The sequence below is a fragment of the Bos taurus genome, chromosome 17, assembly GCF_002263795.3.
Source record: "Bos taurus isolate L1 Dominette 01449 registration number 42190680 breed Hereford chromosome 17, ARS-UCD2.0, whole genome shotgun sequence".
NCBI classification, from domain to species: Eukaryota; Metazoa; Chordata; class Mammalia; order Artiodactyla; family Bovidae; genus Bos; species Bos taurus.
In genome coordinates, this window is record NC_037344.1 from 61,201,591 (window position 1) to 61,229,480 (window position 27,890).

Here is a 27,890-nt window from a genome sequence, read left to right on the forward strand (position 1 = left end):
GGCCCCTTAGGAAGAACAGCCAAGCCTTTGCCCTAATGGAGTTGCACCCAGAATCGCAGCATCCCAGTGGGTAGGGTGGAGGCCAGGCTTTGGGCCTCTCCTTGTCCCCATTTTCCCATGATGCGCCTCCAGGAAGCACAGATATTCCAGACAGGCCAGCTGAGGCCACATCTTGGGTTCTAGACCACTACGCTGGGGGAAAAGATGCGCAAACACTCCTGGGGAACTGTGGGAGGAGCCAACGGTGACACGGAGCAGGGGCGCATGTACAGATGCCTACGCAAGTCGGTGGGCCATGAAGGAAGCCAGCAAGCTGCGCTCTCAGCACAAACACAGCATTTTACACGTGGATGTTTAAATTTCCTAGAACTCTTAACAGAATTAGAACCCTCCTCAGTTTTACTTGAAACTCTCATTTGCCTTCATCCCCTCCCCCTACGTTTTAACAGACATTGGCCACAAGTACCTCTTTCCTCCAAACTATACTAAAAAAAAGGAAGCGACTTCCCAAGTATGATGAAAAGAGGCAGCTGACACTGAGGCGGTGAGGGCTGGAAGACCTTTAGGAGTGCTGGGGACTGGGGCAACCTGTCTCTGCCATCTACGGGCATCTATAGGGGGTGCTGCTGCCCATCTTTTGAAGACGGAGGCCCAAGCTATCTGGATGCTGAGATTTTTTTTTTTAATCCCAGAAAAGCCATTTCTAAGCAATAGCCTCTGGGTGGTTTTTTTTTTTTTTTAATGCCAGAAGTGAATTAAAAAATTCATTGTTCGACCCCCCTGGATACCAATTAAGGCCAATGTGAGGTTGCTGGGCTTTGACCCTGCGCTTTCACAGTTTTAAATGGGGGTGAAGTTGTAAACAAAGTAATTCCCAGAGCAGGGACTGAGGGCAGCCCGAAACCCTCCCTGTCCCTCTAAGAATTCTCTGCTCGCCCCGCCTGTCTGTCCTGGCCAGTGATACGTCTGTTGCAGTCATGGCAACTTCTGGTCTGGGACTGGGGCAGGCAGGAAAGAGGGGTACGCCTGGGGTGTTCCCCACCGCCTCTCCGCCCCACCCCCTACAATGGACAAAGCATCTGCAGCGTGGACACACCACCCAGGGGCCCCAGGGAAAATGAAGTTTATCTGTAGGCTATGCTTGACAATGGTTTTTAATTTTGAAAAAGCGTTGAAGTCATAAACCACGGGGCTCCCCATCCCAGGGGCTTCCCAGGCCAGCTCTCGAGTGAGAGGTTAGATTATGGCGAGCGCGAAGGGAGGACTTACTTCTTGCCTTTTCCTTTGCCCTTGCCCTTCTTCTCTCCTTTGCCCTTGCCCCGCTTCTTCTTCTTGGACTTGAGCATGGAGCGGACCAGGTAGCCCTTCCACAGGGCCTGGATGAGCGTGGCGGCCCGCACCATGCGCACCATCTCCTGCTCGTCCTCTAGCCTCTTCTTGGTCAAGATCTCGCGCTCGGCCTGGATCTGGGAGAACTCTTCCACCAGCACGTCGTGCCGTTTCTTCAGCTCCTCCAGCTGGAGCTGCTCCTCTTTGTGGATGATGTCCAGCTCCTCGTACTCGTCCTGGGGCGAGAGGCAGGGTGCGTGTGGGCCATCGCCAGGCTCAGAGCTCCGTCTCCACCCTCTTGTGGGTGCTGCTGCATGCTCCCCACCTCCCTGCAGGTGCTGCCACCCCCAGCCATGGCTGCCAGTGCTAAGCTTGTCTGCATCCCAGGCGCAGATGGGAAAGGGAGAGGTGATGGCAGTCCATCCCCAGCTTGCGGTGTGAGGCCCAGCTTAAATAATTTCAGGAATGAGGAAAACACCCATTGTGAGCTGGGCCGACTGGGCTTCTAATCTCAGCTTGGCCGCGTCTTGAGGGGCTTCACCTTGTTCCAAGCCTTCCCTTTTTCCTCATCTGAAATGTGGGGACGATTCCAAACCCAGGAGCAGGGGTGGGAACTATTTCCCTGATTAAATGTTGGGCTGGATGCAACGTCCTAAATGGTGGTGCCAGGCACACAGTGGGGATGTTTAAAAAAATGCCAGCCACTGCCATCAATGTGGCCCATGTCACAAAGATACCCAGAGAGGACCTTCCTCGGGTGACGGAACCCCACAGTTCTTCCCTACCTCTAACTAACCACAGCCTCTGCTGCTGTAATTCACACCTATCTCCCTCCCTCCCTCCTTCCCACCAAGCATCTATTAGAAGCAAAGTACTTCCAGAGAAGGCAGAGCTAAGTGGACTCTGTCTTTGCCGTCATTAACCCACCACCCTCACTGGGAACAGAGAAATGAGCACAGCCTCCAGTCTCCCCCTTCCTAGAGCACTGGGGATCAGACAGACCCCGAGTTGCCCTACTCTTGACATCACGCCTGACATTGGGCCACTCAGAGGCTGAGGTCCTCTCCAGTGCTCACCAGGCCTTCCTGGCCCCAAAGTTGGGGCTCTGGGCCACTGATGTCAGCACAGAGCTGCGTGGAGGCCTCAGGGCACCCCTGTTTTATAGGCTGCTGTCCCCTGAGCACCTGCTCCAGGCCAGATCCTGTGTTGTCCGAGCCTCACTGAATCTGCACCATGGTCCCGGCCTGGGTGTTACTGCTTATGTTGATCACATGCAGAATCCAAGGTCAAGTCCCTTGCTTAAGGTCACACAGCGACATCAGTGCCACTAGAGTAGAACCTCCAGATGACAGTGGGGACTTTCTCCACTGCTGGAGGCTGGCACCCGGCCCATCTCAAGCACTTGGTAGAAAGTTCCTGGGTAACTGAGTGAAGTGGTGGAGGTGAACTCGTACTTGAGTCCAGCACGGATGAGTCCTGGCTGGTGGGGCTGCTGGAGGGAGCCGAACAGGAGGGGACAGGGAGCCTGCGATGTTGACCCTAGATGGAGCCGAGATCTTTGGATCTGGTGTCAAGCGCCACTTAGTGGCTGGCAGCTTCCGTTTCCTTCCTTTGCCACTGCTCCCCTCACTGCCCCACACTAGACAAACCCTTGAGCCTAAGGAAGCGACAGGGAAGTCACTCTGGGGAGGCCCAGAACTGGGCATAGACCATGGACCATCGAGGGCTTCTCTTCCCCTGCCCCCTCACCCGATTCCTAGAGGATCTTGGGAAACACACTTGAGACAGAATTAGGCAGACAAATACCTGCTTTTCACTCATCTCTGAATCGTATTTCTGGATCCAGTTCTCAATTTCCGTTTCCACTTTATATTTTTTCTGAAAAAAAAAATTCAATTAGTCATTGTGTGATGGACTGATAGTAACAATGAACGGCAGCAAGCCTGCTCTGTGTCAGCAGGCAGTATGTCATGCTTCGCCTACTTGCCTGCTTGAATCCACACCACAAGGTAGGTTCTCCATTTCACAGATGAGGGCACGGAATCAGGAGTACTGACTCACTGGACCCAAGATCACGGAGCTGATGGGTGGTTAGAGCTTGGATTTGAAGCCAGCTGTCTGGCTCCGGAACATTCTAGGCAGATGGAGCAGCCAGTGCAAAGGCCCTGAGCTGGGAACAAGCTTGTGATGTTTAAAGAATAGGCACCTGAGCCTGTGTGGCTGGGATGGCATGGCCACAGGGGAGCACGGTCCCAGTGAGTTCAGAGTGAGAAGCTGTGCTGCAGAGGGAGGGTCTGCAGTGGGAGGAGTTTGGTTTCTAGTGTAAGGGGGAGGGGACGCTCACTGTTGCATGGATTTAGACACAGCAGAGGAATGTGCTCTAATTTTGTCTTTAAAAGATCAGCTCCTGTACGTACAATGGAATGTTCAGTTCAGTTCAGTCACTCAGTTGTGTCCAACTCTTTGCGACCCCATGGACTGCAGCACACCAAGCCTCCATCTCCATCACCAACTCCCAGAGTTTACTCAAACTCATCTCCATTGAGTCTGTGATGCCATCCAACCATCTCATCCTTTGTCATCCCCTTCTCCCACCTTCAAACTTTCCCAGCATCAGAGTCTTTTCCAATGAGTCAGTTCTTCACATCAGGTGCCCAAAGTATTAGAGTTTCAGCTTCAACATCAGTCCTTCCTGAACAATCAGGATTGATCTCCTTTAGGATAGACTGGTTGGATCTCCTTGCAGTCCAAGGGACTCTCAACAGTCTTCTCCAACACCATGGTTCAAAAGCATCAGTTTTTCACCTCAGCTTTCTTTATAGTCCAACTCTCACATCCATTCATGACTACTGGAAAAACCATAGCCTTGACTAGACAGACCTTTGTTGGCAAAGTAATGTCTCTGCTTTTGAATATGCTGTCTAGGTTGGTCATAACTTTCCTTCCAAGGAGTAAGCGTCTTTAATTTCATGGCTGCAGTCACCATCTGCAGTGATTTTGGACCCCCAAAAAATAAAGTCAGTCACTGTTTCCATCATTTCCCCATCTATTTGCCATGAAGTAATGGGACCAGATGCCATGATCTGAGTTTTCTGAATGTTGAGCTTTAAGCCAACTTTTTCACTCTATTCCTTCACTTTCATCAAGAGGCTTTTTAGTTCCTCTTCACTTTCTGCCATAAGGGTGGTGTCATCTGCATATCTGAGGTTATTGATATTTCTCCCAGCAACCTTAATTCCAGCTTGTGCTTCATCCAACCCAGCGTTTCTCATGATGTACTCTGCATATAAGTTAAACAAGCAGGGTGACAATATACAGCCTTGATGTACTTCTTTCCCTATTTGGAACTAGTCTGTTGTTCCATATCCAGTTCTAACTGTTGCTTCCTGACCTGCATACAGGTTTCTCAAGAGGCAGGTCAGGTGGTCTGGTATTCCCATCTCTTTCAGAATTTTCCACAGTTTGTTGTGATCCACACAGTCAAAGGCTTTGGCATAGTCAATAAAGCAGAAATATATGTTTTTCGGGAACTCTCCTGCTTTTTTCATGATCCAGTGGATGTTGGCAATTTGATCTCTGGTTCCTCTGCCTTTTCTAAAACCAGCTTGAACATCTGGAAGTTCACAGTTCACATACTGTTGAAGCCTGGCTTGGAGAATTTTGAGCATTAATTTACTAGCATGTGAGATGAGTACAATTGTGCAGTAGTTTGAACATTCTTTGGCATTGCCTTTCTTTGGGATTGGAATGAAAACTGACCTTTTCCAGTCCTGTGGCCACTGCTAAGTTTTCCAGATTTGCTGACATATTGAGTGTAGCACTTTCACAGCATCATCTTTCAGGATTTTAAATAGCTCAACTGGAATTCCATCACCTCCACTAGCTTTGTTCCTAGTGATGCTTCCTAAGGCCCACTTGACTTCACATTCCAGGAAGTCTGGCTCTAGGTAAGTGATCACACCATTGTGATCATCTGGGTCATGAAGATCTTTTTTGTACAGTTCTTCTGTGTATTCTTGCCACATCTTAATATCTTCTGCTTCTGTTAGGTCCATACCATTTCTGTCCTTTATCGAGCCCATCTTTGCATGAAATGTTCCCTTGGTATCTCTAATTTTCTTGAAGAGATCTCTAGTCTTTCCCATTCTATTGTTTTCCTCTATTTCTTTGCACTGATCATTGAGGAAAGCTTTCTTTTCTCTCCTTGCTATTCTTTGGAGTTCTGCAATATTATTCTGCCATAAAAAGGAGTGAAGTGTTGGCAGATGCTATGTGGGCAGACCTTGAAAGGAGATGCTAGAAAGACTACATATTTTATGACTCCATTTACATGAAGAGTCCAGAATAGGCAAATCCAAGGAGACAGAAAGAAGATTAGTGGTTTCCAGGGGCTGGGGGAAGGGAAGTGGGTGAGAAACTGCTTAATGAGTACAAGGTTTGTTTGGAGGTGATGAAAGTATTTTGGAACTAGAGAGAGGTTGTGGTTGTACAACGCTGTGAATACTAAGTGCCACTGAATAAAATGGTTATATTTTTTTGTTATGTGAATTTCACCTCAATGTTTAAAAATTGGCTCCTTAGTTCTTACGGGCTTCCCTGGTAGCTCAGATGGTAAAGAATCTGCCTGTAATGTAGGAGACCCAGGTTTGAGCCCTGGGTTGGGAAGATCTCCTGGAGAAGGAAATGGACAGTATTCTCCAATATTCTTGCCTGGAGAATCCCATGGACAGAGGAGCCTGGCGGGCTACAGTCCATGGGCTTGCAAAGAGTCCGACATGACTGAACGATTAAACACACAGCCCTTACAGTGCAAAAGTTCTTACCTTGCGCACCATGCACAGGCTGGCTCCAGGGGGCCTGTGACTCAAGAATTGCCCACCCCTGTGTGCAGGGGCACCTGTGCCTTTTCATGGGGGAGAGGCCCAGGGCTTCCAGCAGATTCTCCAAAAATTTGTGAAATGAAAACGAAGTGAGGACAAGTGATAGCCAAGGGTGCCCTTTGTGCAGAAAGGGAGTCCACAGCAAACTGGGGCCTGCGGGGCCTGCAGGGCCTGCGGGGCCTGGGGCCTGGCTGAGATGAGGGAGAAGGCGGATGAAGAAAGGATACTTAATGAGCACCTACTAGGCACCAGCTCTCCACCCCCCATCTCATCTAGTTCTCATAATAACTCATTGAGGCCTATTCAATCGTGATCGTCTTCAAGATGTGGAAACTAAGGCTTGGAGGGAGCTGAGGGATTTGCCAGAGGTTTCTGTGTGCCTTCATTTCCTTTGCAGGATGGGTGGATGGGTGTCCTCCTCCTTGCGGGGCCCAGAGGAGCTTGGGAGCTTGCTCAAGGTCACAGAGCTGGCATATAGTGGGACCCCATGTCTCTGCCCCCAGTGCCCCCTGGCTCCTCTGCCCACCCCCAACCCCACCATGGTGGCCCCACTGCCCGCGCTGTCCCGCCTCCCCAGGGCACCTTCCTCAGCGCCTGCTCTGTGTCCCGGTTCTCCATGACCAGGTTGTAGAACTGCGACTGCAGCACCAGGATCTCCTGCTGGACCGTGGCCACCCTGGCCTGCGAGGCCCGGAAGTCCGCCTTCTGCTGCTTCTCCGCCTCCTGCTTGGTGCGCAGGAGGCTGTTCTCCGAGAACCTGAGCACCTGGTGCAGGTGGTTTTTCAGCTCTTGGATCACAAAGTTCTCCTTCTCCACCTGGACCAGAAAGAGGAGAGACTCTCGAGGATACCGCCCGCCATGGTAGGTTGCCAAGGCAGGAGAGGCTGGCGTGCCTGCAGCTCTCGGAGGTGGGGGGCATTATTATGTCTCCCCATCCTACCCCCGGCCCAGGATGAAGATGGGACCGCCTGCCTAGAGACGGGAAAATAGAGGGGTTGAATCTGTCTGGGATTGCGCAGCTTCACTGGAATTTGAAGCCCGGTCTGTCCCATCTGGAGCCCACATCTGTGACCACCACCCTCTGTTTCCTGGAGTGAGCCAAGGGCTCAGCGTGCCTGAGACAGCTCCATGCTCCTGCCTGAGGCTCAATGGGAAGTACCCAGTTGGTAGAGATACTTGGCGTGATGCATGAAGGTGTGAGATAAACGCCCAGCGCGGGGAATGCCACCCGGTTCTCCCCTTGAGGGCTTGGCTTGGCTCCTGCCCTCAGTGGGTTCTGAAACAGGAATTAGGGGTGGGTCGGGGGAGTTGGGGCTGTTCCGTAAACAAGCTCCAAAGCCTGATCACAAGCGCTAGGGTTTCCCTCTGAACACACCGGTGCTGTGGCTGGCTCAGGCCGGCAGCTTTGGGCTTGGGGGCGGCTGGCAGGGGGCCCACAGTGGGTCTGAGCTCACTTCCTGGACTCAGGAGTGGCAGGTGGGCTTAGGGAGGGGGTTTGAGGCAAGCCAATCCTGTGGGCAAGTCTTCAACCTTCAGGTGCTGGGTTTGAAGGCAGGCAGTGCTATGAAGAGTCAGAGCTTCTCGTGTGGACCCCTGAAACCTGCCTAATTGGTGTCACCCCTCATTTTACACTGAGATCCGATGACCTGATGAAATTTGCCCACCTGGCAGAAATGAAATTTGCCCACCCAGATCTGTCCAACTTGGCAGCCCCAAGTTGTTTTCCACCACCTGAATGAGATCAGCAAAGACACTTGGCAGGGTGGGGTCCTGTCCCTGTCCCTAAGTCACACCCCTCCAACCTCTGAGTGACCTCCTCTGACTGAACTCCCGGGAGCCTGTCATCTCTCCACTCACCAAATAATTAGCATGTCTGCTTTTCATGCCAGGTCTGCTGGGGACACAGCGAGGGGCTGAGAGAGATGAGGTCCCTGTCCTCCTGTGGGGGACCCAGACCCCAATCAAATCATCACACAAGTAGTCATCAACAAGCCCTAGTGAATGCCGAACAGGACCAAGTCAGGAAACCAGTGCGCCAGGGAGGGAGAATGGCCTTGGTCTCTCATCTATCACAGGGCGATGAAAAGGTGGCAGCTCTCCCCCAGGACCTGCTCTCCCTGGCAAGGCTATAGACCAAAATGTTTTGCTGGGAGCATGGCCCCGGCTACAGACCACTTTCCCAGCATCTCTGCTGTTGCTAAGTCATTTCAGTCGTGTCCGACTCTGTGTTACCCCATAGATGGCAGCCCACCAGGCTTCCCCGTCCCTGGGATTCTCCAGGCAAGAACACTGGAGTGGGTTGCCATTTCCTTCTCCAGTGCATGAAAGTGAAAAGTGAAAGTGAAGTCGCTCAGTCGTGTCCGACTCTTAGCGACCCCATGGCCGCATCTCTAGCACTGGCTAAGAACTGCTTCCAGTTGGTGGCCCAAAAGAGCAGGTCAAAGCCCCCTTCTCTGCTTTCCTCTTTCCTGCTGGCTGGACCAATAACAACATGACTAGGGGAAGCTGGAACATCTTCTTGGGTCCATGGTTTGAAGTCTTGTGTGAAGGATGTCAGAGAAGCCAGCCAGAAGGAACCTGGGCCCCTGACAAGTTTACGAAGCAGAACTTCCATGCCAGCTCTCTGTTAAACAGAAATCCGTCTTCAGCTTGACTAAGCCCCTATTATTTGGGGTCTCTTTGTTTTAGCAGCTAAACCTACACTTATACACCACCTCCAGGGACTTTGTAAGATGTTGGTGAGAAAATGTATGTAAAAAAATCACACACAGGACTTCCCTGGTGGTCCAGTGGTGAAGAACCAGCCTGCCAAGTCAGGGGACATGTGTTTGATCCCTGGTCTGGGAAGATCCCACATGCTGTGGGGCAGCTGAGCCCGAGCGCCACAGCTTCCCAGCCTAGGCTCTGGAGTTTGTTCTTCACAAGAGAAGCCACCACAATGAGAAGCTGGCTCACCACAAATAGAGGAGAGCCCTGGCTCACTGCAATCAGAGAAAGCCCGCAGGCAGCAACGAAGACCAAGCTCAGGTCACCAAAAATAAATGAACAAAAATAATTTTTAAAATAAAATAACACAGTAGGTGTCCCCAGATGGTTATTAGGTTGGGATCATGTTATCTTTTCCCCTCTTAAAAATTCTTCTAGAACTTCCACCCCTCTCACCTGCCCTCAGGACGAAGATCACATTCCTTGAATAGGCCTCAAAGGTGGTCTCTCAGCAAAGTCTTAAATGTTTATTATCCAGCCCTGGACTGGAAGTCCCTCTCTATTTCACCCACCTGGTTTACACTGTCTCATTCTTCAAGTCATGGCTTCCATGTCTCTGAGTTCCAAGTTCAGGCTTCCTATAACACTCTCTTATAGCACTTTGTACTTAACCCTTTCTTGTACTTCTCAAGACGTAATTAAATCAGATCTTTAAGACCTGCCTTCTCTCTCATGAACTCCATGAGGCTGGGACTATGTGGACTCATCATTTGTAAGACCTGGCACCTGGTGAGTGCTCAAAACAATATTTGTGGAGCAAATGAATGAAAACAACTATTTAAACCGTGGAAGGAAGAAACCCCAATTGCCGAAAGACGTGGGGCCTCTCCCTGGGGGCTCTGGCTCTAATCTGACCAGTACCGTGTATTCATACCTCCGCATTCCTGTTCCTCACACAGGCCGCCAGTTCATTTTCCAGGGTGTCTATGATCTCTTGGTGCCTCCGATTCCGTCGGGTGATGTCCTGGATGAACTGGATCTTGTCTCTGGCTTCCATAGGACTGGTGAGTAACTTCTCAAACAGGAAACCTCGGAGTTCTACCAGGCTATCGATAAAACACTGGGCTTCCTTGCTCCTGCCCAGGGTCTGAGCCTGCAACAGGCTGGCGGCCTGGGGGTTACTGAGCAGGAGTCTCACGACGTTCTTGGTGGATTCTTTGATCTCCTGCATCAGCGGCGGGAGCTGGGATTTCTGCAAGTCCATGGCGAAGAGGCGCTCTCGGAACCACGCTTCGTCCTCGAAATCTTCCGCCTCCTGCAGTTTCCTTTCTTCCTCCTGCAGGTAACTGACTCGGTCCAGGAGGGCCTGGCAGAGGTCCTCGTGCTCCCTCACTGCCTTCGCGATGTCCGGCCCCAGCATCCCCTCCGAAGTCTTGGACTCTGACGCCGCGTGGGACAGCAGGCTCACCAGCTCCACCTTGTGGATAGTCTCGTCCAGGACGGACATGATCCTCTTGGTCTCGATGGTCGTGAGTTTGCTCCTGGCGGGGGTTAGGGCTTTTGGCGGGATGGTGGACTTTTTGGTTGTCTGGGCTATCAGCCTTATTTTGTTGATGTCAGGACCTTGATAGAGGGGGGCCACGGTTAGGACGTCCAGAGCCATTTTATGAGCTTCTCCTCTGCACACTCTGAGAGACTGAGACTTGGGTAGGCTCCCTGGGCCTCCTGCTTTGATTATGTCTGGCCACCCTGAAAAAGGAAGGAGAAGGCAGTCATCAGGGTCACGCTGACATCGGGACGGCTGGCATGGCCACAGCAGCTGTAAACTATTGATGTGGAGAGTTCACCTTAGACGTTCTGCATCTTTGACCCAGAACCTCTCACGGAAAACAGTTTTTAACTCCGTGACAGTGTCAGGGCCCCAAGGGTAAGGGGACCAAATAAGGAGGTGGGTTTCAGGCACGTGTGTCAGGCAGGGGCCAACCAGGAATGCAGACATCATTCTAAGTATTTAAACACATCCTGGGCTTCCCAGGTGGCTCAGTGGTGAAGAATTCGCCTACCAAAGCAGGAGACGTGGGTCAGATCCCTGGGTCAGGAAGATCCCCTGGAGAAGGGCATGGCAGCCCATTCCAGTATTCTTGCCTGGAGAACCCCACAGACAGAAGAGCCTGGCGGGCTACAGTCCGTGGGGTTGGAAAGAGTCGGACATGACTGAGCACGCACACCAGTGACATGGGTGATGGACGAGCTGAGTGGCCAACCAGGGGAAGGGGAAGCCACCCAGCGATTGTCAGTGGCCGGAAGCCACACAGGAGGAGGAGGAGAGGCGAGTCTGGGGATCAGGGTTCCCTGGGGGAAGCTGGAGCCACAGCCATTTCCTGTCCAGGAGTCACTGTAGCCCCAGTGGAGCTGTAGCCTCTGCTGGAAATGCAGCCCAAAGCAGAGAGAAGGGGCGGAAATCTGGTTCCTCCCTTCGTCCAGCCTTCCAATCTAACACCAGCACCTCCCCTTGACCGAATTCAGGGGGAAACCAGCTGACAAGGGAGCCTGGGCAATGTAGCCAGCAGGGGTGGACAGCCAGAGACAGAGCAGAAGACAGACAAGCAAATAATAGTGCTGAGAGCAAACAGCACCAGGACAAGCACAGTGTATCTGCATTGGCTTTTAAAAATGTACTTTAAAAATCAGGGTGGGGATGACCAAAGATTTCAAAGCACTACTTAGAAAACTGTTTTGCTACAGAAACAGACTCATAGACAAAGAAAACAAACTTCCGTTTATCACGAGGGAAGGAGATGGGGATAAATTAGGAGTATGGGATTTACAGATCCACACTACTGTATATAAAATAGATAAACAGCAAAGATTTACTGTACAGCACAGGGAACTATATTCAATATCTTGTAATAACATAATGGAAAAAAATCTTAAAAGTTGTACATATATGTATATATATAAAGCTGAACCACTGTCCTGTATGCCTGAAAACTGACAAATATTGTAAGTCAAGTATAGTTCAATCTTTAAAACTATATATTAAAAAAAAATACTGTTTTAGGACTTCCCTGGGGGTCCAGTGGTTAAAAATCTGTATTCCAATGCAGGGGACTCAGGTTTAATCCCTGGTCGGGGAATTAAGATCCCACATGCCAAGGGGGCAACTCAGCCCATGTCACAGCTAGAGAGAAGCCAGAGTGTCGTGATGAAGATCCTGTGTGTCACAACCAAGACCTGATACAGCCAAATAAATAAATACTTTAAAAAAAAAAAAGAAAAACTGTTTTGCTAGATGCAACAGTGTATACTGAAGTGGCTCCCGAATCACAAGAAGGACATTAGTAGGAAAACCGGATAGCCAAATAAAGTTGATAGTTTAGTTCCTAGCATTGTATCAATTTTAATTTCTTAGTTTTGACAAACCATGGTTATGTAAGTTATTAACATATGGGGGAGCTGAACGAAGGTGACAGGGGAATTCTCTGTACTATCTTTGCTACTTTTCTGTAAATCTATAATTACTACAAAATTAAAAGTTTAAAAGACTTTCAGGGGAAAAAAAAAATACCTATGGTGGCAGTCAGAAATCAGTCATCAGTGTTGGCCTATATGGCCGGGTGGCTAAAAGTATTAAGCTTTGCAGCAACCCCGTGTGAGTTTCAGATCCTCGCTGCGGGACCCTGGGCTGGCTATTTAATCCCACTAAGCCTGGGCTTCCTCAGTCATTGGACAGGGATCATCACAGGGGAAGTTTCTGGCACAGATCCTGGCATTGTGAGTGCTCGATAAATAACAAGTATTATTATCTGGGGGAAAACAAAATCCAAAGTTTAGGACTTCAGTGGTTTCCCAGTCTGCATCTCCCACCACCCCGCCCCTCCCTGGAGATCCAGATGGCCGGGATCGGCTGGACCTCCCAACATACCGTGTCGAAGATGGACCCCACCACGTCTCCACTCCTTGCCTTGTCCATCCAGTACCCCTTGTCTGGATGGTCAACAATTCTGCCACCTGAATTGTTCAAGCCAGACACCTGAATGCCACCCGAACTCTGCCTCCTCTCCCATATCCAACATACCACCCAGTTATCTGTGTTCACCCCTGAGAGCTCCCAGTCTGTTTCCTTCTCAGCAGCCTCTCTGCCACTGAGCAGGGCCCTTGATGGTGCTCGCTTGATGATTAAAGAGTTCTTTAACTGGTCTGCTTACATCTGCTGCTGTTCCCAGCAAGATAGTCCGAGCAGTCACCCATTTGGGTATTTATTGAGGCCCCAGGGATATTAAAAAAAAGATGCAAGGTATTTCTTGTCCTCCCAGAGTTTATAACCTAGTTTGGGATATGGAACAGGCACACGTGAAAGTTCAGCAACTATGGAAGGAGGGAATGAAGTTGTGTTGTCAGTTGCTTAGCGCCTGATCTGGCTGCCTTTCTTCCTATTTGGCCCTTTAGGTGTTTCTCGTTTCTTGGATTCCCTCCACTTCTTTCTGTTTACTCTTTGCTTTGCTGAAAAGGAGGTATCTAGACCTTCAATCCTCTCTCTCTCACTGTTTTTTTTTTTTTTTTTGGCTGCATTCCATGCAGCATGTGGGATCCGACCTGGTTTTGAACCCATGTCCCCTGCACTGGACCGAGAGGGAGGTGCTCTATCTTGCATCTCTTTGATTCCCACCTGCTTCCTGCGCCTTAATAAATCTTGTGAGTTGCTTCAGGCTTCTCCTGAAAATAACATTTTAGGGATGGCCGTGGAGCTTCCTCAGCCTCTCTGGGGATGAAGGAAATCTGCCCAGCCACAGGATGGATGTGAACAAAATGTTTCACGAAGGCACGTCTCCCCAGTGTCCCCCAAAGCTCTCATGCATAAATCAGAATGCTCGAAGTTTTTAAGAGTGCGACATTGAATGCAGTGTTGAAGAAAATGTTCCCATTTTCTTTCAGCCAAATTACCTCTTTTGCTTTAAAGGGCAAACTTGTTTTCTTTGATTATGATGACGCCCATCAGTTCCTGACAGCTCATTTGGGTGAACAAGAAAAAGCCAGTGGAACTGGGACTGGGGGAAATGCATCTGACTTCTGATGACAAAAATCACTGGAGAATCTCTTTTCCTTGAATTCTAATGTGATCACTTCATGTCCTTTTTAATGCCACCAACCTTAATATTTAAATCTCTTCCAACGCAAGCCTCTCCTTTTAAGATTCCTGCCCCGAGAGTGAAGCACTGCTATTAATGGAGGGGGGACTTTAATTGGATCATCCCTTTATTTGTCATTAATTCTGTTGCTGAACTTTATAAATGGAAATATATCTTTATCATGCAAATTATACCTCGTTTTCATTCAAATGGGCTTGTTGGATGTTGTATTACATTCCCTCTCGGAACATTTTGGAGTTTAAAAAAAAAAAAGGTTTGAGGTAAATTATGTATGTTTCCCCCTGGGGAGAAAAAGGAGAAGAAAGTCCAGCACCTACAAGTACCCTCAAATCCAGCGCTAGTCCATGGAGAAGTCAAAGGATGTGAAAAAACAAACTTGAGAGAGAGAGACAGGGTGTTTGTGTGTGTCTGGGTGTGGGTGTGGGTGGGTATGAGGGGCATCTCATTTTAAGGAATGCCATTTAAATACTAACTCACTCTTAGGAACTCCTTGGCAGTCCAGTGTTGAGGGGCCTGGGTTTGATAAGTGGTCAGGGAACTAAGATCCCACAAGCCGAGTGCCAAAAAAAAAAAAAAGCAGGTGAAGGAGACGGACTAAATCATTTTAGGGCAAGCTTTGAATCACCTCTCATTGGTTTTTATATTTTGGAGTCAAGTATTCACACACTTTGGAAATTTTTGTTGCTGCTGCTGTTATTCAGTTGCCAAGTCATGTTCGACTGTTCGAGACCCCCACGGGCTGCAGTATGCCAGGCTTCCCTGTCCCTCACCATCTCCCGGAGGTTGCCACAGTTCATGTCCATTGACTCAGTGAAGCCATCCAACCATCTCATCCTCTGTCGTCCCCTTCTCCTCCTGCCTTCAACCTTACTCAGCATCAGGGTCTTTTCCAATGAGTCAACTCTTCACATCAGGTGGTCAAAGTATTGGAGCTTCAGCATCAGTCCTTTCAATGAATATTCAGAGTTGATTTCCTTTAGGATTGACTTGTTTGATCTCCATATAGTTCAAGGGACTCTCAAGAGTCTTCTGCAGCACTACAATTCAAAAACATCAATTCCTTGGTGCTCTGCCTTCTTTACTGTCTAGCTCTCATATCCATACATGACTGCTGGAAAAACCATAGCCTTGACTATACAGACTTCTGTTGGCAAAGTGATATCTTTGCTTTTTAACACATTATCTAGATTTGTCAAAGCTTTCCTGCCAAGAAGGAATGGTCTTCTAATTTCATGGCTGGAGTACCATCTGCAGTGATTTTAGAGCCCAAGAAGAGGATATCTGTCACTGCTTCCACCTTTTCCCCTTCTATCTGCCATGAAGTGATGGGACCAGATGCCACGATCTTAGTTTTTTTAATATTGAGTTTTAAGCCGGCTTTTTCACTCTCTTCCTTCACCCGGATCAAGAGGCACTTTAGTTCCTCTTCATTTTCTTTTTTTTTTAAGTTTTAAAAAATTAATTTATTTTTAATTGAAGGATAATTGCTTTACAGAATTTTGTTGTTTTCTGCCAGATATCAACACTTTCTGCCATTAGAGTGGTATCATCTGCATGTCTGAGGTTATTGATATTTCTCCTGGCAATCTTGATTCTAGCTTGTGATTCATCCAGCCTGGCATTTCGCATGTGCTCTGCGTATAAGTTAAATAAACAGGGTGACAACAGCCTTGTGGTATTCCTTTCTCAATTCTGAACCAGTCAGTTGTTCCATAGAGGGTTCTGACTGTTGCTTCCTGACCCGCATACAGGTTTCTCAAGAGACAGGTATTATGGGCGAATTACAAAGACGCACCATGTAACTGATGATGACACAGGGCCCACAGGTCAGCTTGATGCCACAGTGATGGGTAACAAGAGATACCTTCATGACGGCTGGTTCCAACTCAGTGTCGCCCAAATCCCTCTCACTGGAATGTCAGCCTTATGACTTCTACCAGATCTCTAGACCAGGCTGTGCTATTATCAACTCAGGTATTTTCTTTAAGTACACTTTCATTTTTAAGTACTTCTCATTAAAAAGGAAACTTTATATCTCTGCTGTAACTGGAAAATCTGTTTCAACTCATTAAACAGAAGATAACAATGTCTACCTCCTGATGTTATTTCACTCCAGCTAGATAGTGGGACCCAGGCAAGATGAGTCTGAAACCAGAATGCTATTGTTGTTTAGTCACTCAGCCATGGGAAAGTCCCCCTGTGGCCTCTTTTGAAGGATTACTCAGTCCTCTCTTGTCCTTTTTGAGAACCTGTGTTCCCTGGATGGCTTCTGGCTTGCAGAAGATTCCTGGGCTGGAGGTGGAGCCGTGAACATTGGCGGTAGTAACAGACTGAATCTCATCGGTGGAGATGGCTCTGTGACCACAGGCTCCCGTGTTACCCTGGGCTTTGGAGACAGAGGGCTCTGAATAGCGTCTGAGGTTGGGACGGAATGCACTCCGCGGGGCAGATTTCCAAGCTGCTGGTTAGGTTTATAATGAATAACTCTCTATGGCTACTGGCCATGGCTATAGCCCTGAGCAAATTCACTTAACCTTCTGGGCCCTTATCTCTGAATCTGAACAGGAAAACAGGAGCCCACTGCATGGTGATTAAGTTTGGGGGTTCCCATGTTAGATGAATTTGAAGTTCAGTCCTAGGGGATCACCACTTCCTTGCTCCGTGGCTTTAGGTAAGTCTATTAATGTCTCTGAGCATCTTTGGCTTCCTCACCTGTGACATTCCCTGGTGGCTCAGATGGTAAAGAGTCCACCTGCAATGTAGGCGATCTGGGTTCAATTCCTGGGTTGGGAAGATCCTCTGGAGAAGGAAATGGCAACCCACTCCAGTATTCTTGCCTGGAGAATTCCATGGACAGAGGAGCCTGGCAGGTTTATGGTCCATGGGGTGACAAAGAGTCAAACATGACTGAGCTAGAGTTTCACTTTCACCTGTGACATGGGGACAGTAACAGACACCACGCTTGATAAAACTGTTGTGAGCATGACATGAAGTCCGGACTCAATCATGTTGGGCTTTTAGGTGGACTTCCAAAATAATATGATTTAATATTGACATTTGAATACTTCTTAAAACAGAATGTGTGTTTTTTCTCAAAATAATATATATTTGTTTTTGCACAGGAAGTTTTATAAATAGCTAACATGGATCCATTTTTCTACTCCTTTTTACTATTTCTGTTTTTAATTATGCAGGCTTCTGCATTATTCATGACTTTCTGTAAGTAATGGAGGAAGACAGAGACCGCTTAAACCACTCACCATTTTCCAGGCTCTTCCCCCTTACAAATTAATTCATCACAATTTTTAATTCCTCTTTTGGCAATGTAGCTGTCAAAGTGTTTATTTCTGGTTCTCTGCAACTGTGGATAGTATCACTTGGGTTGTTTCAGACAGAAGGAAGAATTTCTTAGCAGTGAATTTGGATTTTTCTAAAATAGACTTCCCCCACTTAAATATATGTATACATTTAAATCATAATCTTATCAGATGCAAAACACTGGCTTTTCCTGACTGATAGATGTTGCAGAAGAGTCTTTTTAAAACTGTGACCCTTTAGTGAATGGTGGAATCAGTTTGGTTGTTGACACTAGCATTAAAAATAAATGAAATAGAAAATATCAGAGCACACTGCATGTAGTAAGGATCCTTTTGTATTTAAACAGGCTTGTGCTGTGTGCCAGGTTGAGGAGGAAAATGTATTTCTTTGTCTGGCTTGTGGTTAAAAGAAAACAACCTGCATCCAAAAGCTTTTATGTTAAAGGCATTTGATTGGCCATCAGATATAACCTGCTGCTAGGGTCTTCCCAGGTGGCTCAGTGGTAAAGAATCTGCCTGCGAATGCAGGAGACGCCAGAGTTGCAGGTTCAGTTCCTGGGTTGGAAGTATTTCTTGGAAGAAATGGCAACCCACTCCAGTATTCTTGCCTGGAAAGTTCCATAGACAGAGAAGCCTGGTGGGCTACAGTCCAGGGGATCAAAAAAGAGTCAGACGGGACAAATAATGTGTGCCATTATTTGAAAGCTAAGGCCAAAGAGATAATTTCCTCTGATGTTCTGTATTTCAAATGATCTTGATTTTTAATCCCTTTTGCTTTCAGTTCCACTAACTAGGGCTTGAAGGGAAAAGGTAGGGGGGTGTGTGTGTGTGTGTGTAGCACTTGTGTGAAAATACCAGTGTAGAACCGAGTTTTTCAGTCTCCACACTATTGTCATTTGGGGTCAGATAATTGTTGTGGAGGCTGTCCTGTGTGTTGCAGGATGTTTAGCGTCATTCCTGGCCTCTACCCACTTGATGCCAGTAGCATCCTTCTTTCGCCCTTAGCGCCCATCAGTTGGAGATGCAATATCTCCAGACATTGCCCAATGTTCCTGTGGGGTGGGTGCGGGGTGCTCCTCGTTGAGAACCTCGTTGAGAACCTCGTTGGACCACAGTGGCCTGCCTCCCCAAAAAAACTCTTGCCCTCCCATATGCTACGTCCAGTGCTCTGTCCAGATTCAAAGGAAGGCTTGCTCATGCCTTGCCCACTCTGTCTGATGAGCTGATCTTGGTGCCATCTCAAACCACCATCAGTTACAGAATCAAGATCAGATTCACCAGCTGGGTCTTAGGAGCCCTGGGTGCAGCATCCTCCCCTGCCAGGGGCTCTTGGAATAAGTCTGGGCAAGTCCCTTATCTCTTTTGCACGTGGGAACACACACCTGTCACAGCAATCACATGGGAACTGGGTTGAGGAAGGATGGTTTAACAGATGGGAAGGCCCTTTGGAGGGTTAAAAGCTCTCTCTCAAGTGGAGTGATTATGATTATTATTATATGTTGAGGGAGGAACTAGGCTATACATTGGCCTCACTGCCCAGAGCTGTTTTCTCCCAGGGAAAAAGGGAAGTATGTACATGCGGGGAATTTAGCAATTGAGTAGGGAGAAAAGACTCAGTTCTCAATTCTTTTTTTTTTTTTTTTGTGGCTGCACCGTCTAGCTGGTGGGATCTTAGTTTCCCAACCAGGGATCAAACCTGAGCCCACAGCAGTGAAAGCACCAAGTCTTAACCACTGGACTGCCAGGGAATTCTGGAAGACTATTTCTAATTCAATCTGTTTACTCGTTACAGGTCTATTCAAATTTTCTCTTTCTTCTTGGGTCAATTTTAACAATTTGTCTTTCTAGTTCTGAGTGTTCCTTGGAAGAACTGATGTTGAAGCTGAAACTCCAATATTTTGGCCACCTGATTAGAAGAGCTGACTCATTTGAAAAGACCCTGATGCTGGGAAAGATTGAAGGTGGGAGGAGAAGGGGACAACAGAGGATGAGATGGTTGGATGGCATCACCAACTCAATGGAGATGAGTTTGGGTAAACTCTGGGAGTTGGTGATGGACAGAGAGGTCTGGCGTGCTGCAGTCCATGGGGTTGAAAAGAGCCAGACACAATTGAGCAACTGAACTAAACTGAGGAATTCATTCATTTTATCTAAGTTGTCTTATATTTTTGGCATTAAGTTTTTCATCATATTCCTTATAATTCTTTAAGTTTCTGTAGTTCTCATTTTGGCAATTTGTGCCTTTTATTTTCTTGGTCAGTCCAGCTATATCATCCTGGTATATTAGCCTTCCTATCAATATCAAATGGTCCCTCTTTGTTCTAGTAATATTTCCTTTTTGTCTTAAAGTCAATTTTGTCTGATAGCAGTTTAGCCTTTCCAGCTTTCTTATGGTTACTGTTTGCATGGAGTCCAACTTTTTTTATTTTCTGTGTCTTTTAATCTAAGATGAATTTCTTGTAGGCAGAATATATTTCAGTCTCACTTATGTATGTATTTATTTTGAAACATTTCTTTCTCTTTTTTTTGACTGTGCCGCACAGCATAGTTCCCTGACTGGGGATTGAACCTGCACTTTTGGCAGTGAAAGCACTGAGTCCTAATCACAGGACTGCCAAGGAGTTCCCCAGTCTCATTTTTTAAATTTAGTCTGGCAACCTCTGTTTTGATTGGAGTGTTTTCTTCCATTTAATAATTTACATTAAATTATTCCAGAGATCAAATTGCCAACATCTGTTGGATCATGGAAAAAGCAAGAGAGTTCCAGAAAAACATATATTTCTGCTTTATTGACTATACCAAAGCCTTTGACTGTGTGGATCACAACAGACTCTGGAAAATTCTTAAAGATATGGGAATACCAGACCACCTGACCTGCCTCTTGAGAAATCTGTATGCAGGTCAGGAAGCAACAGTTAGAACTGGACATGGAACAACAGACTGGTTCCAAATAGGAAAAGGAGTACGTCAAGGCTGTATATTGTCACCCTGCTTATTTAACTCATATGCAAAGTACATCATGACAAACGCTGGACTGGAAGAAACACAAGCTGGAATCAAGATTGCTGGGAGAAATATCAATAACCTCAGATATGCAGATGACACCACCCTTATGGCAGAAAGTGAAAAGGAACTAAAAAGCCTCTTGATGAAAGTGAAAGTGGAGAGTGAAAAAGTTGAGCTTAAAGCTCATCATTCAGAAAACAAAGATCATGGCATCTGGTCCCATCACTTCATGGCAAATAGATGGGGAAATGATGGAAACAGTGACTGACTTTATTTTTGGGGGGTCCAAAATCACTGCAGATGGTGACTGCAGCCATGAAATTAAAAGACGCTTACTCCTTGGAAGGAAAGTTATGACCAACCTAGATAGCATATTCAAAAGCAGAGACATTACTTTGCCAACAAAGGTTCATCTAGTCAAGGCTATGGTTTTTCCTGTGGTCATGTATGGATGTGAGAGTTGGACTGTGAGGAAGGCTGAGCGCCAAAGCATTGATGCTTTTGAACTGTGGTGTTGGAGAAGACTCTTGAGAGTCCCTTGGACTGCAAGGAAATCCAACCAGTCCATTCTGAAGGAGATCAGCCCTGGGATTTCTTTGGACGGAATGATGCTGAAGCTGAAACTCCAGTACTTTGGCCACCTCATGCGAAGAGTTGACTCATTGGAAAAGACCCTGATGCTGGGAGGGATTGGGGGCAGGAGGAGAAGGGGATGACACAGGGTGAGATGGCTGGATGGCATCACTGGCTTGATGGACATGAGTCTGAGTGAACTCCGGGAGTTGGTGATGGACAGGGAGGCCTGGAGTGCTGCGATTCACAGGGTCGCAAAGAGTCGGACACGACTGAGCGATTGAACTGAACTGAACTGATTCATATAGTTGGATTTACATCTGCTGTTTTACTATTTTTTATTTATTTCATCTCATGCCTTTTTTTTTTTGTCCCCATGCTATTGACCAAATGCTTTTTATTTTATTTTTTTAAATTTTATTTTATTTTTAAAACTTTACAATATTGTATTAGTTTTGCCAAAGACCGAATGCTTTTTATTGTGTTAAATGTTTTTAGTCCATTCTTTTGATTATTCCATTGATTTAAAAAAAATTTTTTTTAGTGGTCGATTTATGTACATCTTAATTTATCATAATCTGTCAGAGAAGGCAATGGCACCCCACTCCAGTACTCTTGCTTGGAAAATCCCATGGATGGAGCAGCCTGGTACTCTGCGGTCCATGGAGTAGCTAAGAGTCGGACATGACTGAGCGACTTCACTTTCACTTTTCACTTTCATGCATTGGAGAAGGAAATGGCAACCCACTTCAGTGTTCTTGCCTGGAGAATCCCAGGGGCGGGGGAGCCTGGTGGGCTGCCGTCTATGGGGTCGCACAGAGTCGGACATGACTGAAGTGACTTAGCAGCAGTAGCAGCAGCATTCTGGGATACTAAATATTTTCTATTTGATGAGTCATTGTTATCTTGTCTTCTTTCAATTATTTAAACATGGTTTCCTTTAGTTTTTTGATCGTATTTACAATAGCTTCTTTGAAGTGTCTGCTGAAACCAACATCTGGGGACACATAGAGACTGTTTCTGTTGACTGCTTTTTTTCCCTGAGTATGTTTACACACATCCCACAATTTTTACTGAACACTGGAAATCTTGTAAGAATTTTTTTTTTTTTTGGTAGCAACACAGTATTTTTGTTCCCAATGATTGCTGTTTTTGTTTTGCTTGGGCGTTTGGTAATTTACTTCCCGGACTAAATCTGTCAAGTCAGTCTCCTTCACGGTGTGCAGCTACTGATACTTCTGCTTAATTTTTTTTTTGCATATTTTTATTTTAAAACTTGGCTTCCTAGGGGTCACCTGTGTATCCACATAGTTTAATATTCAGCCAAATATCAGTCAGGGGCTGTGCTCAAACTTTGAACCAGTAAGGCTCCTATTCTTGGATGGCAAGTATCCTGTGCATTCAGTACACCTGTCTACACAGGCTCCAACAGCCAAGCATTTCTAAGTCGCTTGGGCCTGAAGCAGGTCTCTGCTGCACATGCGCATAACCTCTAGTCAGTCAAGGTAAGACACAGAGCTCATCAGGTTCCACATGGATGCCCCATTCCCCAGAACTCCAAGTTTTCAGTCCACTGTTGGCGCCAAATAGAACTACAACCTTGGACTGCTACACCCGCTGGCATTCCCCGTTCTCGTCCCACCAAGATTGCTACTTTAGCCATAAGTCCTCCAAATCAAGTGAGCCCCATCAGACAGCTACAGTGAAGCTCTTGTCTTTCAGGGGGCTACCCGCCCTGGTTGAACTATTATGCCAGATAGAACTGAGTATGGGGAAATCAGAGAAGTCCCAGGTAAGTGCAGAACAAACTCGAAGTTTGGTGGTTTTATGAATAAAAGCTCTCAGGTTGTTGTATGCCTTTGGCTGATTTTCAGAGTGCTAATTTAGCAATAGATGGTTTTGTCTAGCTTTATAGTTGCTTTGAAAAATTATTATTGTGTTAAAATATACATAAGCTCAGAGGTAAAGAATCCACCTTCAGTGCAGAAGACCAGGTTGGAGTCCTGGGTTGGGAAGATTCCCTAGAGGAGGGAAGGCCAATCCACTCAGGTATTCTTGCCTGGAAAATCTTATGGATAGAGGAGCCTGGTGGGCTACCGTCCAAGGGTTTGCAGAGTCAAGACATAACTGAAGAGACTGAGTTCAATTGAAGCAACTGAGCAAGCATGCAGGCAACATAAAGTTTACCACTGTTACCATTTTAAATCCAGTGGCATTAAATTGTTACATTCATATCTATATGCAACCATCACCACCATCTGCCTTCCAGAACTTTTTCATCATCCCAAATTGAAACTCTGTACCTATTAAGTAATAACTGCCCGCTTCCCACTCCCCCAGCCCCTGATGACCACTATTCTACTTTGTTTTAGTTAATCCTTGCAACAAACCCTTTCTCTTGAGTATGTAAATGAAATTATATTTTAAGGACAGCGATGGAAGTTAAGGTCTAAAGTTACTATAGCACAAAAGGCCAACATTGGTACAAAGGTACATAATTCAAACACTCACTTTCATTGCACCCTCACTTTGGGATGTATAAGCTGTTGATGGAATGGTAGGGGACTTATAAAACTACTCTCTCACCCCCAAGTCACCTATGTGTGACTTGAAAGTAGTTTAACTTTGGTGTGATTCCACTTGACTAGTATCATCCACGTTTTACAGATGAGGAAGTAGAACCACGAAGTGGACAAGAGGAGGGGCAGAGTAGAGGCAGAGACACCAAAGAGGATGCCCAGTCGTCTTTGCAGAAGGTCGAGAGGGAGGTCCAGACTGAGGCAGGGGCTGGAGATCAGGGTCCTGAGATGGGGACGGGCTCGCGGTGGGAGGAGCGGGGGACGGGATGCTGATTCCTCAGAGAGTCAAAAGATAGAGGACTAGATCCCATTCAACATCTCCCCATCATCTCCAGCCCTTCCCCACATGATCACTCACCTGCTCGGTGGTCTTTAGGTTTTTCTGTCCTTGGTTACCACAGCTGTTCCTGCGTTGCTAGGTTACCCATCAATCTCAGAAGGCGGGACTCGGCGTCTGATTAACTTTCCTTTTCACCATTCGATTCTTTATTCCCCTCGGTTTGGTCCACCTCCTGAGGACTGACCAATCAGAAACACGGTGTGTCTAACTCTCCACCAATTGGAAGAGCCGGGCGTCCCTCAGGATAAAGCTGAAAGAGTAAGGCGGGGAGAATGGGCGGGAAAGGGGCGGAGCTTCTTTGTCCCGCCTCTCTCCCCCCAAGGAGGCGGGTAAGGAGGCTTGCATTAACTGGGGAAGGACGTAAAGGTTGGCCAGTCAGAGATCATCATGACGTCCGAGGTAGCCAATAGGACGCGGCGAAGGGGGGAATGGGGCGGTGCCGGCCAGGCGGAGGGGACCGTAGGCGGCGGATGGGAGAGCTGGCGCAGCTGCCGTGGTGGCAGCGGCTGAGGTGGCGGTTTCTGCGGCGGCTGCTGCAGCTGCAACAGCTCCGGGCTCGGGGCTTTGGCGGCTGCACCGGCGGGCTGTACTGTGCTGTGCGGACCCCGGCGGTCGGTCCGGGTTGCTGGGGCGGCGCGTGTAAGAATTCGAGGCGTGTGAGGGATGGTCAGAGGAGAGGGCAGAGGTAAAGGGGCAGGGGGTTCGGAGTGAAAGGTTGCGGCTGGGCATTTGGGTGTGGGAGGCGGGCAGGTCGGGCCAAGAGGGGTTGCGGAGAAGTTCATTGCTGCGCTTCTTTCCCTCCAGTCCTTGTCGGGGGGAGGGGGTCCCAGAGTGGGGACCGCCCGAGGAAGCCCGGGGCGGGAGAGGGGGCTCAAAGTCGAACACGTGGAGTAGGATCCCGCACGCCTCTTCGCTCCCCCTTCTCTCTCAAAGGCTCATCTCCCTGGCGCCCTCAGGCCACCCACCCTGCAAGAGACTCTTGCCCCGTCCGTCTGCCCGAGTGGACAGCGGGACGGCCTGCCGGCTTTCCCTGGGACCTTTCCCTAGGGGTGACCCTTCCATTCTGGGTCCTCTCTAGAGGGAGAAGCACTGTGACCTTAAGCAAGTCCCTTCTCTTCGCTGAGCCTCAGTTTTCCCTCTCTAAATTTATGGGTTTGAATTCAGATAAGGGGACTGGTCTGGGAAGAGAGGAAGGGTAATGGTTAAGCAGGGAGGGTCAGACTGCCTGGGTTGAAATCTGGGCTCTATTACTTCCCTGCGGTCTACTTACAAGAGGTAGGTTAATTTAACGCCTCTAAACCTCACTTTTCTCATTGTGAAGTGGGGACATCAGCTAAGTAAAATGTCCTAACAGCAACACTATTCACATTTTGAACCACATATGTCTCTGTTGTGATAACCCCCTCTGAGAGCCACAAAACTAGTGCATGCATTACAAGCAAACAGTCATATATTATACAGTTAAAATAAAAGCCAGTAGCTACTATAATAACAATGGTACAATTAAGAAAGCTCTTCTTGATGAGTTGAAAAAGTTAATAACCTGTCCAGCCTTCAAAATAAATACTGGCCGGGACAAGATGTTAATAATTGTCAGAGCTGAATGATCAATACAAGGAAGTTCATTTACATATTCTCTCTACATTTGAGTATATTTGAAAGTATCTGTGGTGAAAAGCCAAAAAGAAGAAAAAAGAAAAAGGCATAAAATGCTTTAAGACAGCCAAATGGTAGCATCTCATTTGGAATTTCCTTTTCTGTTTTCCCACTACTGAGATTTAAAAGTAAAATGAATCCCCAGATCTGGAGGAAACTTAAAAAAAAAATCTCACAGGAAGTTGGCTGGGTAGAACGCTACAGGCTTAGCAGCAAAGAATAGTGCTCACTTTTAAACTGCCTACTTTTTAAGAAGCTGTTGGTGCACAGGCGCCTGCCTCGAATGGTCGTGGAGGTTTCTGAAGGAGGTAAATTGCTGGGTTGCCATTCAGTGGGTTGGTTTGGAGGCAAACTTGATTGAGACCAGAACTCTGCAGTTTGAGGAAGGAACCTGCTGCTGTTTTCAAGTTCAAAGGTCTGCTGTTAGATCTGCTGAGTGCTGGCATTTCTTTGGTCCTCCTCAGCGGAAACAGGAATGTGTATAAATAGGAACTGTAGAAGGCTAGTTCTGACGGTTTTGAATTGAAAGTTTCAAATAAGCATTTCACTTAAAAAAATATTCTAGTCTTTTCCCTTTCCTCCCCAGATACCTAAATCTAGGAGAATAGTGCCTTTGTAAGAATGATATGGGTAAGTTTAGATGACCTGGCACACTGTTTATAGGTCATTGGAGCTAAGTGCTGCCTAAATACCAGGGCCGGACTTGGAAGAATTGTAGCATGGTGGCTGGGAGCACAGGTCTGGAGTCAGACTGTGTAGTTCAAAGCTTGACTTTCCTGCTGTGGGATCTTGGACAAGTCACTTAACCTCTCTGAGCCTTAAGTCTCCCCTTCTGTAAAGCAGGACAATAATCCTACTTACTATTATTGTGTTTCAGTCAACTTTACTTAAAACTTGCTAGAAGAGCCCCAGTACATAGTAAACCCTCACTGAGTACTAATTACTATTATATGAACGGTCATATATATATATATATAAAGTATTTAAAATCTTTACGAAACACACAAACAAGGGTTAAGAGGGGTGGAGATGGAACATACTAGCCATAATCTCAATCTTCAGACATAATTACGTTTAACTTCTTAGTATTTATTCTTGTAGAGTTCCCGCCCCATCCCCCATATTTCAGTGATATTATTGGCTCAGACCGTAAAGAACCCGCCTGCAATGAGAGAGACCTGGGTTTAATTCCTGGGTTGGGACAATCCCCTGGAGGAGGGCATGGCACCCCACTCCAGTATTCTTGCCTAGAGAATCCCCATGAACAGAGGAGCCTGGCAGACTACAGTCTACGGGGTCGCAAAGAGTTGGACATGACTGAGCGACTAAGCACAGCACAGTGGCACATCCTGAGATACTTTTTTTTTTTTAATTAAGATATAATTCACATTGCTGTAAGATCCACCATCTTAAAGGGTACCATTTTTAGTATACTTGTAAAGTTATATAACCATCACCACTGTCTGATTCCAGAACATTTTCATCAATGGTTGTATTATGATCATTGTCTATTTCTTTTTTTTTAATTCCCCAAACTCTAGAAGATGCTGCTGATGGAGGAGTTTCTGAGAAGCACCACGGGGCCAGTGGCTTTGACTGGGAGCTCAAAGCAGAGACTATTTAAAGCCTTGGACATCACCTCCTGAGGCCTGCAGGAGTGAAGAGCATGGCTGTGAGTTTAGATGACGACGTTCCCCTCATCCTGACCTTGGATGAGGGTGGCAGCGCCCCACTGGCTCCCTCCAACGGCCTGGGCCCAGATGATCTGCCCAGCAGAAGTAAGATGGTAGGGTGGGCTTGGGGAGGGGGAGAGTGCAGCTTTTGTTTTGCTGTGGGCTAGGTGGTCTGATGGTAGATTCATGTACCCGAATGCCTGACTCCACGTTTGACCCCCAAGTTCTGACACATATGCTAGTGGGAGATTAATTCTGTGCGGTCCTAATCCTGCACCCCCAATTTAGGGATGTTCCCCAAGACTAGCCTGCCCGGCTTCCCACAGCCCAACCCCTCCCTTGCACCTGCGGTGGTACCCTGGTTCTGTTCGTGGATGCTTCGTGGAGACCTCAGGCAAACCTGCTCCTTGGCTAGCATCCCTGTCCCATTCCTTGTTAAAAAAAGAAACAGATTTCAACATCAGCCTCCGTCTGCCTGATCTTTGGCAGGAAAGTGGCGTTGACTGCTTCTCCCCGCTGGCATTCAGTCCCTGCACCACCCAGGACAGGGTGGAGTGGAAGAGGGCAAGCATTTGCCATAATCTAATGATCAGAGGGTTTGCGATTTGTTTCACTTTGTCTTCCTCTAAACCAAAGCCCAGAAGCACAAAGTGAACCCAAGAGAGGTGATGAGCTTTAAAT

General features: G+C 47.3%; 2 protein-coding genes across 14 annotated transcripts in view; one reads left to right on the top strand and one right to left on the bottom strand.

Moving 5' to 3' along the window:
- Window positions 1-1,136: 1,136 nt before the first annotated feature.
- IQCD (IQ motif containing D) lies at window positions 1,137-23,996 on the bottom strand. Of its 3 annotated transcripts, none has more exons than NM_001075606.1 (5): window positions 23,899-23,996; window positions 9,850-10,664; window positions 6,792-7,025; window positions 3,136-3,207; window positions 1,137-1,565 (listed from the first exon to the last, which is right to left on the bottom strand). In NM_001075606.1, the coding sequence occupies exons 2-5, from the start codon at window positions 10,576-10,578 to the stop codon at window positions 1,266-1,268; spliced, it is 1,335 nt and encodes a 444-aa protein (NP_001069074.1). In that variant the 5' UTR covers window positions 10,579-10,664; window positions 23,899-23,996; the 3' UTR covers window positions 1,137-1,265. The 3 variants fall into 3 exon arrangements, with proteins under 3 accessions (NP_001069074.1, XP_059731953.1, XP_005217869.1); XM_059875970.1 differs by lacking the exon at window positions 23,899-23,996 and adding an exon at window positions 12,841-13,107; XM_005217812.4 differs by lacking the exon at window positions 23,899-23,996 and adding an exon at window positions 10,979-11,142.
- Window positions 23,997-24,356: 360 nt separating this feature from the next.
- Window positions 24,357-27,890, top strand: part of TPCN1 (two pore segment channel 1) — a 60,529-nt gene continuing 56,995 nt past the window's right edge. For 4 of the 11 annotated variants that reach the window (XM_024977757.2, XM_024977759.2, XM_010814053.4 and 1 more), the window contains exons 1-2: window positions 24,357-24,565; window positions 27,078-27,314. In XM_024977757.2, the coding sequence (XP_024833525.1) occupies window positions 27,203-27,314 (112 nt within the window). In that variant the 5' untranslated portion in view covers window positions 24,357-24,565; window positions 27,078-27,202. Of the gene's footprint in view, window positions 24,566-27,077; window positions 27,323-27,890 lie in introns of those variants that run through there. The other 7 variants (XM_024977758.2, XM_024977760.2, XM_005218006.5 and 4 more) reach the window with 5 other exon arrangements.